Source organism: Oncorhynchus clarkii, chromosome 5 (genome assembly GCF_045791955.1).
Source record: "Oncorhynchus clarkii lewisi isolate Uvic-CL-2024 chromosome 5, UVic_Ocla_1.0, whole genome shotgun sequence".
Classification (NCBI taxonomy): Eukaryota; Metazoa; Chordata; class Actinopteri; order Salmoniformes; family Salmonidae; genus Oncorhynchus; species Oncorhynchus clarkii.
Genome location: NC_092151.1, coordinates 15,886,482 through 15,901,722, shown reverse-complemented (window position 1 = coordinate 15,901,722; position 15,241 = coordinate 15,886,482). Strand labels below are relative to the sequence as shown.

Sequence of the window (15,241 nt, the reverse complement as noted above, 5' to 3'; positions counted from 1 at the left end):
TAGCCTTCTGAGATTAATCTCCAGTGTGGTGGATAGCCTTCTGAGATTCATCTCCAGTGTGGTGGATAGCCTTCTGAGATTCATCTCCAGTGTGGTGGATAGCCTTCTGAGATTCATCTCCAGTGTGGTGGATAGCCTTCTGAGATTCATCTCCAGTGTGGTGGATAGCCTTCTGAGATTCATCTCCAGTGTGGTGGATAGCCTTCTGAGATTCATCTCCAGTGTGGTGGATAGCCTTCTGAGATTCATCTCCAGTGTGGTGGATAGCCTTCTGAGATTCATCTCCAGTGTGGTGGATAGCCTTCTGAGATTTACCCTCCAGTGTGGTGGATAGCCTTCTGAGATTCATCTCCAGTGTGGTGGATAGCCTTCTGAGATTAATCTCCAGTGTGGTGGATAGCCTTCTGAGATTCATCTCCAGTGTGGTGGATAGCCTTCTGAGATTCATCTCCAGTGTGGTGGATAGCCTTCTGAGATTCATCTCCAGTGTGGTGGATAGCCTTCTGAGATTCACCCTCCAGTGTGGTGGATAGCCTTCTGAGCTTCATCTCCAGTGTGGTGGATAGCCTTCTGAGATTTACCCTCCAGTGTGGTGGATAGCCTTCTGAGATTTACCCTCCAGTGTGGTGGATAGCCTTCTGAGATTTACCCTCTAGTGTGGTGGATAGCCTTCTGAGATTTACCCTCCAGTGTGGTGGATAGCCTTCTGAGATTTACCCTCCAGTGTGGTGGATAGCCTTCTGAGATTCATCTCCAGTGTGGTGGATAGCCTTCTGAGATTTACCCTCCAGTGTGGTGGATAGCCTTCTGAGATTTACCCTCTAGTGTGGTGGATAGCCTTCTGAGATTTACCCTCAAGTGTGGTGGATAGCCTTCTGAGATTTACCCTCCAGTGTGGTGGATAGCCTTCTGAGATTCATCTCCAGTGTGGTGGATAGCCTTCTGAGATTCATCTCCAGTGTGGTGGATAGCCTTCTGAGATTCACCCTCCAGTGTGGTGGATAGCCTTCTGAGATTTACCCTCTAGTGTGGTGGATAGCCTTCTGAGATTTACCCTCCAGTGTGGTGGATAGCCTTCTGAGATTTACCCTCCAGTGTGGTGGATAGCCTTCTGAGATTCATCTCCAGTGTGGTGGATAGCCTTCTGAGATTTACCCTCCAGTGTGGTGGATAGCCTTCTGAGATTTACCCTCTAGTGTGGTGGATAGCCTTCTGAGATTTACCCTCCAGTGTGGTGGATAGCCTTCTGAGATTTACCCTCCAGTGTGGTGGATAGCCTTCTGAGATTCATCTCCAGTGTGGTGGATAGCCTTCTGAGATTCATCTCCAGTGTGGTGGATAGCCTTCTGAGATTCACCCTCCAGTGTGGTGGATAGCCTTCTGAGATTTACCCTCCAGTGTGGTGGATAGCCTTCTGAGATTTACCCTCCAGTGTGGTGGATAGCCTTCTGAGATTCATCTCCAGTGTGGTGGATAGCCTTCTGAGATTTCCCCTCCAAATGGAAAATCTACCCGCATTTGGCGCTTGGCAAGTGTTCATTTTGGACCCTGTGTGTGTGTGTGTGTGTGTGTGTGTGTGTGTGTGTGTGTGTGTGTGTGTGTGTGTGTGTGTGTGTGTGTGTGTGTGTGTGTGTGTGCAGACTTGTCAGTATGTATTTGTTTGGTTAGTTTTATGTTGTGTACATGGCAGTTAAAAGCTGAATTGCGTATACAAAAGCATATAACAAACTACAACAAATCCCAAATAATAACATTGTATCACCACAGATAGGAAGTTAGGTACTGGAAGGATGAGTGATGAATTGAAGCAGTTCAGATGGCGTTACGAGAGGAGGAACTTCAGGTATGGATGGTCACGGAGGTGAGACAGTTAGGTCCGCATCCTCAACAGAGCACTTATAGAGATATGAGCCCAGTTCACTTTTCTGTCCCCAATGTCCTTTCTCCGGGCTTTGTAGCTTGATGGTTAGCTAACTAGCTAGCTACTAATCTCCACGAACTCTGTGTATCACCCACTTGGGTGAAGCTAACGTTACCTCTGCCACGCGGTGCTGAAAGCTCACCACTAGGGCTGCGCAATTAATCGCATTCAAATTCATACAATCCATAGCTAGCTAGCTGCTACACTCTAAAAAGAAAAGGTTCCTGGAGTATCCTTTAGGGGTTCTTCAAATTGAAACTGGGGGAACCACTATAAGTTCTTCAAAGAACCCCTTTTAATGGATCCTCAAAGAACCTTTTGATGAACCATTTGGGTTATTAATAATGATAAGCATAACAATAACAACAATAATAACAATAACACAATATTTTAGTTGTCAGTGTTTATTATGGTTTTAGTGGCAAAGCAGAAAAAAACTATCCAAAGAGAGGTAAACTCCCAGCAGAGCCCCAAGTCTAATGTGTATATCCTCTGGCCTGTTTAAACTCCCAGCAGAGCCCAAAGTCTAATGTGTATATCCTCTGGCCTGTTTAAACTCCCAGCAGAGCCCCAAGTCTAATGTGTATATCCTCTGGCCTGTTTAAACTCCCAGCAGAGCCCCAAGTCTAATGTGTATATCCTCTGGCCTGTTTAAACTCCCAGCAGAGCCCCAAGTCTAATGTGTATATCCTCTGGCCTGTTTAAACTCCCAGCAGAGCCCAAAGTCTAATGTGTATATCCTCTGGCCTGTTTAAACTCCCAGCAGAGCCCCAAGTCTAATGTGTATATCCTCTGGCCTGTTTAAACTCCCAGCAGAGCCCCAAGTCTAATGTGTATATCCTCTGGCCTGTTTAAACTCCCAGCAGAGCCCCAAGTCTAATGTGTATATCCTCTGGCCTGTTTAAACTCCCAGCAGAGCCCAAAGTCTAATGTGTATATCCTCTGGCCTGTTTAAACTCCCAGCAGAGCCCCAAGTCTAATGTGTATATCCTCTGGCCTGTTTAAACTCCCAGCAGAGCCCCAAGTCTAATGTGTATATCCTCTGGCCTGTTTAAACTCCCAGCAGAGCCCCAAGTCTAATGTGTATATCCTCTGGCCTGTTTAAACTCCCAGCAGAGCCCCACGTCTAATGTGTATATCCTCTGGCCTGTTTAAACTCCAACAGAGCCCCAAGTCTAATGTGTATATCCTCTGGCCTGTTTAAACTCCCAGCAGAGCCCCAAGTCTAATGTGTATATCCTCTGGCCTGTTTAAACTCCCAGCAGAGCCCCAAGTCTAATGTGTATATCCTCTGGCCTGTTTAAACTCCCAGCAGAGCCCCAAGTCTAATGTGTATATCCTCTGGCCTGTTTAAACTCCCAGCAGAGCCCCAAGTCTAATGTGTATATCCTCTGGCCTGTTTAAACTCCCAGCAGAGCCCCAAGTCTAATGTGTATATCCTCTGGCCTGTTTAAACTCCCAGCAGAGCCCCAAGTCTAATGTGTATATCCTCTGGCCTGTTTAAACTCCCAGCAGAGCCCCAAGTCTAATGTGTATATCCTCTGGCCTGTTGATGTTAATGTTTTGATGTTCTCCGTATCCATAGCCAGAATGATTTAGCAGTGCATGGTGATAACAGGTTTCCTGTTATATTCATCAGAGGTGTAGGGAGGGTGAAGTCTGGGAATCCAAAAAATAATAATTATACAGATGATTAACAAAACATGCATACGACAGTATTCATACCTTGGTTTCCGTGGTGAATGTGAATGAAAAAACTGTTTTGATAATGGTTTTCATACACATACCTTGTCCACAAAGTAGAGGCCTATGTGCTGTTCATTGAAGAGGGAAAGGGGATACCTAGTCAGTTGTACAACTGAATGCCTTCAACTGAAATGTGTCCATACCAATACCAATTGAATACCTTTGTATGCATCCTCGTCTGTATACCTGCAGGCAGACTCAAAAGTGAGCAAGTTCAGTCATCTGCACCCAACACAGCTAGCCTTCAACACATTCTTACCTCTTTGTTGATTGATATCCATTGAATTGTGTCCATTTTCTGTTTTTAGAAAGATTGGCACAAATCTGAAAGGATAGATGGTATCATCATAAAACAATATCCATTTAGATCATATAAGGGACAAACCTTAAATTGAGGAGATCTTTACATGTTTCAGTTACTGTTAGTGCCTGAACCTGCTGTCTTTTCAAATCCAAATGTTTCCATCGGCCAGTTAGGTCCTTGAAAGAACCCAGCACCAACTAATGAGGTTCCTCTATGAACCACACCTCCTATGGGGTTCTTGGAAGAACCTTTTGGGGGCCATTTTCAGTGCCAAGAACCCTAAGGTTCTTCAAAGCACTTTGAGGATCTTAGAAGAAGCCGTGTTGAAGCCCTCATTTTTAGAGTGTAGTTATCTTAGCCAAACAAGACAACAACAGTCTTTCATCTTGGTCATGATGACCAATTAAAACAAATTCAAAAGAGCAATCAAAACACAAATAGCTAAATCTAAATGAATGGGACCTATCAGCCATTGCTACCAGTATGGCACCATTTGTGTGGTAGTGTCTGTATATTTGTTTTTGTGGGGTTGACACATGGTGTTTCATGCTATCTTAAATCATGGTACACCCAGAACTAGTAAATGCTAATCCAACCAATCTAAGACACAGTCCACTCAGACGCTGCCGGCTGCACAGCCAAAACCTCTGTCTCTGGAGAGTGTACTCACATAGGCATGTGTGTATTTGTGTGTGTGTGTGTTAGAGAGAGATTGAGATAGGGAGAAATAAGTGAGAGAAATGGAGGAAGGAAAGAGAGAGAAAAACTGATAATGAGATGATGATCTGAAAGAAAGACAGAAGAAATTGACTGACAACTGTGTGTGTGTGTGTGTGTGTGTGTGTGTGTGTGTGTGTGTGTGTGTGTGTTTTGATTTTGAGTAATTTTTGTCTGTGAGAAAGAGACAGGGAAGGAGGTGTGAGAGAAACTGACTAACAACTAGGGACATTGAGAGTGTGGGCTAAAGTTAGACTTGTTTGCTTCATTTAATTCAAATATTCATTTTTTGACTATTTGTGTTCAACTTTGGCAGTTAAAGACATTTCTCTTCCTTCCCCTGTAGATGATCAGGAGTCGTCATGGACGACCAGGTCTCTGTCACTCAACCTGAAGAACCATTACAGCTTGAGCAGCATGGACCAGCCCATCACCTCCACCCCTGCAGGGACACTCCAAACCCCCCCCCTCACCGCCTCCCAGGTGGATGGTGCCGAGTCCTACCTCAACCTCCTCAACCTGGAGAATGGGACCAAACCACTGGGCTCTCAAAACGGGGGGGAGACGGAGACAGACACACTCATCAGAAGAACATCCAATGGGAAGCCAGGGCGGAAAGACAGCTCGGAAGTGTCGTCAAATGAGATTGTGCGGTTCGAAACAAGGAATTTGACAGCCCTGGATGAAAGGTAAACTATCTAAACATAGCTTAGTTTATACATCTTACTGTACAAACCTTTCTTGAAGACCAGCCACATTTGAGAGTAGCCATATGCCAGAGGGCCTATTCAATGCAGCACACACACACACACACACACACACACACACACACACACACACACACACACACACACACACACACACACCATTGCCTGGTCATGATTATACACAATGTATTGGAGCTCCTATTTGGCAGTCACAGACAGTACAGTCCCTCTCTTTCATCTAGAAGAAAAGGAGTCAGGAGCTGCTAGCCTCCTCTCATCCCCACACAACATAACAGGCCTCCTCTCATCCCCACACAACAGAACAGGCCTCCTCTCATCCCCACACAACAGAATAGGCTTCCTCTCATCCCCACACAACAGAACAGGCCTCCTCTCATCCCCACACAACAGAACAGGCCTCCTCTCATCCCCACACAACAGAATAGGCTTCCTCTCATCCCCACACAACAGAACAGGCCTCCTCTCATCCCCACACAACATAACAGGCCTCCTCTCATCCCCACACAACAGAACAGGCCTCCTCTCATCCCCACACAACAGAACAGGCTTCCTCTCATCCCCACACAACATAACAGGCCTCCTCTCATCCCCACACAACAGAACAGGCTTCCTCCCATCCCCACACAACAGAACAGGCCTCCTCTCATCCCCACACAACAGAACACAACAGAACAGGCCTCCTCTCATCCCCACACAACAGAACAGGCCTCCTCTCATCCCCACACAACAGAACAGGCTTCCTCCCATCCCCACACAACAGAACAGGCCTCCTCTCATCCCCACACAACAGAACAGGCTTCCTCTCATCCCCACACAACAGAACAGGCCTCCTCCCATCCCCACACAACAGAACAGGACTCCTCTCATCCCCACACAACAGAACAGGCCTCCTCTCATCCCCACACAACAGAACACAACAGAACAGGCCTCCTCTCATCCCCACACAACAGAACAGGCCTCCTCTCATCCCCACACAACAGAACAGGCCTCCTCTCATCCCCACACAACAGAACAGGCTTCCTCTCATCCCCACACAACAGAACAGGCCTCCTCTCATCCCCACACAACAGAACAGGCCTCCTCTCATCCCCACACAACAGAACAGGCCTCCTCTCATCCCCACACAACAGAACAGGCTTCCTCTCATCCCCACACAACAGAACAGGCCTCCTCTCATCCCCACACAACAGAACAGGCCTCCTCTCATCCCCACACAACAGAACAGGCTTCCTCTCATCCCCACACAACAGAACAGGCTTCCTCCCATCCCCATACAACAGAACAGGCCTCCTCTCATCCCCACACAACAGAACAGGCCTCCTCTCATCCCCACACAACAGAACAGGCCTCCTCTCATCCCCACACAACAGAACAGGCTTCCTCTCATCCCCACACAACAGAACAGGCCTCCTCTCATCCCCACACAACAGAACAGGCCTCCTCTCATCCCCACACAACAGAACACAACAGAACAGGCCTCCTCTCATCCCCACACAACAGAACAGGCTTCCTCTCATCCCCACACAACAGAACAGGCTTCCTCTCATCCCCACACAACAGAACAGGCCTCCTCTCATCCCCACACAACAGAACAGGATTCCTCTCATCCCCACACAACAGAACAGGCTTCCTCTCATCCCCACACAACAGAACAGGCTTCCTCTCATCCCCACACAACAGAACAGGCCTCCTCTCATCCCCACACAACAGAACAGGCCTCCTCTCATCCCCACACAACAGAACAGGCTTCCTCTCATCCCCACACAACAGAACAGGCTTCCTCTCATCCCCACACAACAGAACAGGCTTCCTCTCATCCCCACTCAACAGAACAGGCTTCCTCTCATCCCCACACAACAGAACAGACTTCCTCTCATCCCCACACAACAGAACAGGCTTCCTCTCATCCCCACACAACAGAACAGGCCTCCTCTCATCCCCACACAACAGAACAGGCTTCCTCTCATCCCCACACAACAGAACAGGCCTCCTCTCATCCCCACACAACAGAACAGGCTTCCTCTCATCCCCACACAACAGAACAGGCTTCCTCTCATCCCCACACAACAGAACAGGCTTCCTCTCATCCCCACACAACAGAACAGGCTTCCTCTCATCCCCACACAACAGAACAGGCTTCCTCTCATCCCCACACAACAGAACAGGCCTCCTCTCATCCCCACACAACAGAACAGGCTTCCTCTCATCCCCACACAACAGAACAGGCCTCCTCTCATCCCCACACAACAGAACAGGCTTCCTCTCATCCCCACACAACAGAACAGGCTTCCTCTCATCCCCACACAACAGAACAGGCTTCCTCTCATCCCCACACAACAGAACAGGCCTCCTCTCATCCCCACACAACAGAACAGGCCTCCTCTCATCCCCACACAACATAACACAACAGAACAGGCCTCCTCTCATCCCCACACAACATAACAGGCCTCCTCTCATCCCCACACAACAGAACAGGCTTCCTCTCATCCCCACACAACAGAACAGGCCTCCTCCCATCCCCACACAACAGAACAGGCCTCCTCTCATCCCCACACAACAGAACAGGCCTCCTCTCATCCCCACACAACATAACGCAACAGAACAGGCCTCCTCTCATCCCCACACAACAGAACAGGCCTCCTCTCATCCCCACACAGCAGAACACAACAGAACAGGCCTCCTCTCATCCCCACACAACATAACAGGCCTCCTCTCATCCCCACACAACATAACACAACAGAACAGGTCTCCTCTCATCCCCACACAACAGAACAGGCCTCCTCTCATCCCCACACAACAGAACACAACAGAACAGGTCTCCTCTCATCCCCACACAACAGAACAGGCCTCCTCTCATCCCCACACAACAGAACACAACAGAACAGGACTCCTCCCATCCCCACACAACAGAACAGACCTCCTCTCATCCCCACACAGCAGAACACAACAGAACAGGCCTCCTCTCATCCCCACACAACATAACAGGCCTCCTCTCATCCCCACACAACATAACAGGCCTCCTCTCATCCCCACACAACAGAACACAACAGAACAGGCCTCCTCTCATCCCCACACAGCAGAACACAACATAACAGGCCTCCTCTCATCCCCACACAACATAGCAGGCCTCCTCTCATCCCCACACAACAGAACACAACAGAACAGGCCTCCTCTCATCCCCACACAACAGAACACAACAGAACAGGCCTCCTCTCATCCCCACACAACAGAACAGGCCTCCTCTCATCCCCACACAACAGAACAGGCCTCCTCTCATCCCCACACAACAGAACAGGCCTCCTCTCATCCCCACACAACAGAACAGGCTTCCTCTCATCCCCACACAACAGAACAGGCCTCCTCTCATCCCCACACAACAGAACAGGCCTCCTCTCATCCCCACACAACAGAACAGGCCTCCTCTCATCCCCACACAACAGAACAGGCTTCCTCTCATCCCCACACAACAGAACAGGCCTCCTCTCATCCCCACACAACAGAACAGGCCTCCTCTCATCCCCACACAACAGAACAGGCCTCCTCTCATCCCCAAACAACAGAACAGGCCTCCTCTCATCCCCACACAACAGAACAGGCTTCCTCTCATCCCCACACAACAGAACAGGCCTCCTCTCATCCCCACACAACAGAACAGGCCTCCTCTCATCCCCACACAACAGAACACAACAGAACAGGCCTCCTCTCATCCCCACACAACAGAACAGGCTTCCTCTCATCCCCACACAACAGAACAGGCTTCCTCTCATCCCCACACAACAGAACAGGCCTCCTCTCATCCCCACACAACAGAACAGGCTTCCTCTCATCCCCACACAACAGAACAGGCTTCCTCTCATCCCCACACAACAGAACAGGCTTCCTCTCATCCCCACACAACAGAACAGGCTTCCTCTCATCCCCACACAACAGAACAGGCCTCCTCTCATCCCCACACAACAGAACAGGCCTCCTCTCATCCCCACACAACAGAACAGGCCTCCTCTCTCCCCACACAACAGAACAGGCTTCCTCTCATCCCCACACAACAGAACAGGCTTCCTCTCATCCCCACACAACAGAACAGGCTTCCTCTCATCCCCACACAACAGAACAGGCCTCCTCTCATCCCCACACAACAGAACAGGCCTCCTCTCATCCCCACACAACAGAACACAACAGAACAGGCCTCCTCTCATCCCCACACAACATAACACAACAGAACAGGCCTCCTCTCATCCCCACACAACATAACAGGCCTCCTCTCATCCCCACACAACAGAACAGGCTTCCTCTCATCCCCACACAACAGAACAGGCCTCCTCTCATCCCCACACAACAGAACAGGCCTCCTCTCATCCCCACACAACAGAACACAACAGAACAGGCCTCCTCTCATGCCCACACAACATAACGCAACAGAACAGGCCTCCTCTCATCCCCACACAACATAACAGGCCTCCTCTCATCCCCACACAACATAACACAACAGAACAGGTCTCCTCTCATCCCCACACAACAGAACAGGCCTCCTCTCATCCCCACACAACAGAACACAACAGAACAGGACTCCTCCCATCCCCACACAACAGAACAGACCTCCTCTCATCCCCACACAGCAGAACACAACAGAACAGGCCTCCTCTCATCCCCACACAACATAACAGGCCTCCTCTCATCCCCACACAACATAACAGGCCTCCTCTCATCCCCACACAACATAACAGGCCTCCTCTCATCCCCACACAACAGAACACAACAGAACAGGCCTCCTCTCATCCCCACACAGCAGAACACAACATAACAGGCCTCCTCTCATCCCCACACAACATAGCAGGCCTCCTCTCATCCCCACACAACAGAACAGGCCTCCTCTCATCCCCACACAACATAGCAGGCCTCCTCTCATCCCCACACAACAGAACACAACAGAACAGGTCTCCTCTCATCCCCACACAACAGAACAGGCCTCCTCTCATCCCCACACAGCAGAACACAACAGAACAGGTCTCCTCTCATCCCCACACAACATAACAGGCCTCCTCTCATCCCCACACAACAGAACACAACAGAACAGGACTCCTCCCATCCCCACACAACAGAACAGGACTACTCTAATCCCCACACAACAGAACACAGTAGAACAGGCCTCCTCTCATCCCCACACAACATAACAGGCCTCCTCTCATCCCCACACAACAGAACACAACAGAACAGGCCTCCTCTCATCCCCACACAACAGAACACGCCTAGCCTCCTCTCATCCCCACACAACAGAACAGGCCTAGCCTCCTCTCATCCCCACACAACAGAACAGGCCTAGCCTCCTCTCATCCCCACACAACAGAACACAACAGAACAGGCCTCCTCTCCAGTGGGTGGGTTTGGCGACGAATACGTAGTGAGGGCCAGCCAACAAGAGCATACAGGTCGCAGTGGTGGGTAGTATATGGGGCTTTGGTGACAAAATGGATGGCACTGTGATAGACCCCATCCAATTTTAGGTAGAGTGTTGGAGGCTATTTTGTCAATTACATCACATAAGTCAAGGATTGGTAGGATACTCAGTTTTACAAAGGTATGTTTGGCAGCATGAGTGAAGGAGGCTTTGTTGCGAAATAGGAAGCCGATTCTTGGATTGGAGATGCTTAATGTGAGTTTGGAAGGAGAGTTTACAGTCTAACCAGACACCTAGGTATCTGTAGTTGTCCACATATTCTAAGTCAGAACCGTCCAGAGTAGTGATGCTAGGTGGGTGGGTCGGGTGCGGGCAGCAATCGGTTGAAAAGCATGCATTTAGTTTTACTAGCATTTAAGAGTAGTTGGAGGCCACGGAAGGAGTGTTGTATGACATTGAAGCTCGTTTGGAGGTCTGTTAACACAGTGTCCAAGGAAGGGCCAGATGAATACAGAATGGTGTCGTCTGTGTAGAGGTGGATCAGAGAATCACCAGCATCAAGAGCGACATCATTGATATATACAGAGAAAAGAGTCGGCCCGAGAATTGAACCCTGGGGCACCCCCATAGAGACTGCCAGAGGTCCGGACAACAGGCCCTCCAATTTGACACACTGAACTCTATCTGAGAAGTACTTGGTGAACTTGGCGAGGCAGTCATTTGAGAAACCAAGGCTATTGAGACTGCCGATAAGAATGCGGAGAGTCAAAAGCCTTGGCCAGGTTGATGAAAACGGCTGCACAGTACTGTCTTTATCGATGGCGGTTATGATATCGTTTAGGACCTTGAGCGTGGCTGAGGTGCGCCCATGACCAGCTCGGAAACCAGATTGCATAGTGGAGAAGTTAACCTGTTTGTTAACTTGGCTTTTGAAGATTTTAGAAAGGTATGGTAGGATAGATAAAGGTCTATGACAGTTTGGGTCTAGAGTGACTCCCCCTTTGAAGAGGGGGATGACAGATTTTGCAGCACTTTCAGAACATCAGCTATCTGGATTTGGGTGAAGGAGAAGCAGGGGGGGCTTGGGCAAGTTGCTGGGGGGGGGTGCAGAGCTGTTGGCCGGGGTTGGGGTAGCCAGGTGGAAAGCATGGCCAACCGTAGAAAAATGCTTATTGAAATTCTCAATTATCGTACATTTATTGGTGGTCACAGTGTTTCCTAGCCTCAGTGCAGTGGGCAGCTGGGAGGAGCTGCTCTTATTCTCCATGGACTTTACAGTGTCCCAAAACTTATTGGAATTAGTGCTACAGGATGCACATTTCTGTTTGAAATAGCTAGCCGTAGCTTCCTAACTGACTGTGTATATTGGTTCCTAACTTCCCTGAAAAGTTGTCTATCACGGGGGCTATTCGATGCTAATGCAGTACGCCACAGGATGTTTTTGTTCTGGTCAAGGGCAGTCAAGTCTGGAGTGAACCAAGGGCTGTATCTGTTCTTAGTTCGAGATTTTTTGAATGGGGCATACTTATTTAAGATGGTGAGGAAAGCGCTTTAAGTGACGGGATGAGGTCAATATCCTTCCAGGATACCCGGGCCAGGTCGATTAGAAAGGCCTGCTCGCTGAAGTGTTTTAGGGAGTGTTTGGTAGTACATCTCTCTAGTATGTATTATACTAGGTAATGTTGTGTTGAGGTTTCGTAGTACACACTATATTTTTAGGGATGGGGGACACATTAAAACTCAGTCTCTCAATTCAATTCAAACATAATATGTTTACATTGCCTAAGCAAATGAAATAGATAATAAACTAAAGTAAAATGAACAGTCAACATAACATTCATAAAAGTTTAAAAGGAATAGAGAGATATTTGAAATGTCATATTATGGCTATATACAGTGTTGTGACGATGTACAAATAGTTCAAGTACAAAAGAGAAAATAGATTTTGTGTTCAGTGTGCACATAGCCTGTCTTCTCTTGGTGTTGTACACAGGGGGTATTGTTTGCAGAATTCTTTATGCAGAGTCTCAATTTGGTGTTTGTCCCATTTTGTGAATTCTTGGTTGACCTCACAACCATAAAGAGCAATGGGTTTTTGCCATATCCTAAATGGAATGTCAAATTTTATGTTCCTTTTGATGATGTAGAAGGCCCTTCTTGCCTTGTCTCTCAGATCGTTCACAGCTTTGTGGAAGTTACCAGTGGTGCTGATGTTTAGGCCGAGGTAGGTATAGTTGTTTGTGTGCTCTAGGGCAACGGTGTCTAGATTTGTATTTGTGGTCCTGGCAACTGGACCTATTTTGGAACACCATAGTTTTTGTCTTACTGAGATTTACTGTCAGGGCCCAGGTCTGGCAGGGCCCAGGTCTGGCAGGGCCCAGGTCTGGCAGGGCCCAGGTCTGGCAGAATCTGTGCAGAATATCTAGGTCTCTCTCTTTCTCTCTCTCTCTCTCTCTCTCTCTCTGTCTCTACGTCCCTCACAACCCCTCTCAGTACCATTCAGACCCACAGGGCCGTGACACTCCTCCAGGGTGTGTATACTAAAGCCCATTAACAGCGAGGGGAATAAAACGTTGTGATTGGCTCTGCAGCGTTTAGGAGTGCTCTGTGTGTGTGTGGACATACATGTGTGTGTTTTAAGGTCTTTGTCTTCCCCCCCTCTCTCTGTATGAGTGGGTCAGGCAGAAACAAAGCCCTCAGAGACTGTGTCTAAATCCCTGCAGTCAGACTCACATCCTGTCGTTTCCTATGACCAATCCACAGACAGATACACACCAATCCTAGCTCCTCTTCCCCACAAATCCTGTAACTCTATCCCCCAACATATGGGTAAAATCAACCCCTGTTTGTCAAAAGGCAGGGAAAACACACCAAAAAAACATGAGGAAACTTCCAAATGTTAAGTTCAAACCTTCCTTATTTTTTCCCAAGCAGCTGTGTCACACAGTAACAGCCCAAGTTGACATTGAAGCCAGCTGGTGAGAGAGGGCTGTGTCTGAGGGAGGATAGTGGAGCTATTCCTTCAACTTTATTACCAGTGGTCTCATACCCTCCTCCTTCTCTCTCACTCGCTCTCTCTGGTTTTTTTTTGTGCCAGTATACAGATCTGGGACCAGTCTAATAGAAATTGAGTCTGTTATGGTAACATACTGAGTTATGTACAAGCCACAGAGCAGGACAATACAGGATGGAGAGGGAGTGAGAGAGAGAGAGAGAGGGAGAGAGGTAGAAAGGGGAGTGGTAGAGGGAGAGAGGTAGAAAGGGGAGTGGTAGAGGGAGAGAGGTAGAAAGGGGAGTAGTTGAGGGAGAGAGGTAGAAAGGGGAGTGGTAGAGGGAGAGAGGTAGAAAGGGGAGTGGTAGAGGGAGAGAGAGAGAGGTAGAAAGGGGAGTGGTTGGGGAGAGAGGTAGAAATGGGAGTGGTAGAGGGAGAGAGGTAGAAAGGGGAGTGGTAGAGGGAGAGAGGTAGAAAGGGGAGTGGTAGAGGGAGAGAGGTAGAGGGAGAGAGAGAGAGGTAGAAAGGGGAGTGGTAGAAAGGGGAGTGGTAGAGGGAGAGAGAGAGAGGTAGAAAGGGGAGTGGTTGAGGGAGAGAGGTAGAAAGGGGAGTGGTAGAGGGAGAGAGGTAGAAAGGGGAGTGGTAGAGGGAGAGAGAGAGAGGTAGAAAGGGGAGTGGTAGAGGGAGAGAGGTAGAAAGGGGAGTGGTAGAGGGAGAGAGGTAGAAAGGGGATTGGTTGAGGGAGAGAGGTAGAAAGGGGAGTGGTAGAAGGAGAGAGGTAGAAAGGGGAGGGGTGGAGGGAGAGAGGTAGAAAGGGGAGTGGTAGAAGGAGAGAGGTAGAAAGGGGAGGGGTGGAGGGAGAGAGGTAGAAAGGGAGAGAGGTAGAAAGGGGAGGGGAGTGGTAGAGGGAGAGAGGTAGAAATGTTACTACTGTACCACACACACACAGAGACAGACACACATGGTGATTTGTAGCATATGTACTAAATTCTCCAGTGAGTCATAGCCCTCTAGCATATTCTCTTACCTTATCACCCCCTCTCTCGCCCTCTCTCGCCCTCTCTCTCACCCTCTCTCTCACCCTCTCTCTCTCCCTTCCCTCCTCCCTCTGTAACATGTCAGGAATCTCTCCTCTCTGGTTATTTACTGTATTCCCCTGTGCTCATCTCTCATCTCTGTTTCTCTATCTCTCTATGTCGATGTCTTTCTCTCTCTCTCTCTGGCATTCTATCTATCTATTGTTAGTAGTAGCGACTGGCTGTGTGTGTCTGGCCTGCTGCTCCTGTTCTGACATCCACCCTCATTAGCCTCGTTAGCCACTGAGCTAATTATGCTAATGCTAGCTAATGTGAGTTGGTTGAGTAATGGAATTGTGGATTTACTGGTTGTCAGTTGGATACTCACTGCTGGAGCGCTGAAATTGACTAGATCACACACT

The 15,241-nt window shown here is 48.7% G+C and overlaps 1 protein-coding gene across 1 annotated transcript in view; it reads left to right on the top strand.

The window, feature by feature from the left end:
* Positions 1–15,241, top strand: part of LOC139409865 (carboxyl-terminal PDZ ligand of neuronal nitric oxide synthase protein) — a 179,406-nt gene that overhangs the window by 138,025 nt on the left and 26,140 nt on the right. The window contains exon 10 of the mRNA XM_071155252.1: positions 5,035–5,377. Within this exon, the coding sequence (XP_071011353.1) occupies positions 5,035–5,377 (343 nt within the window). The remainder of the gene's footprint in view (positions 1–5,034; positions 5,378–15,241) is intronic.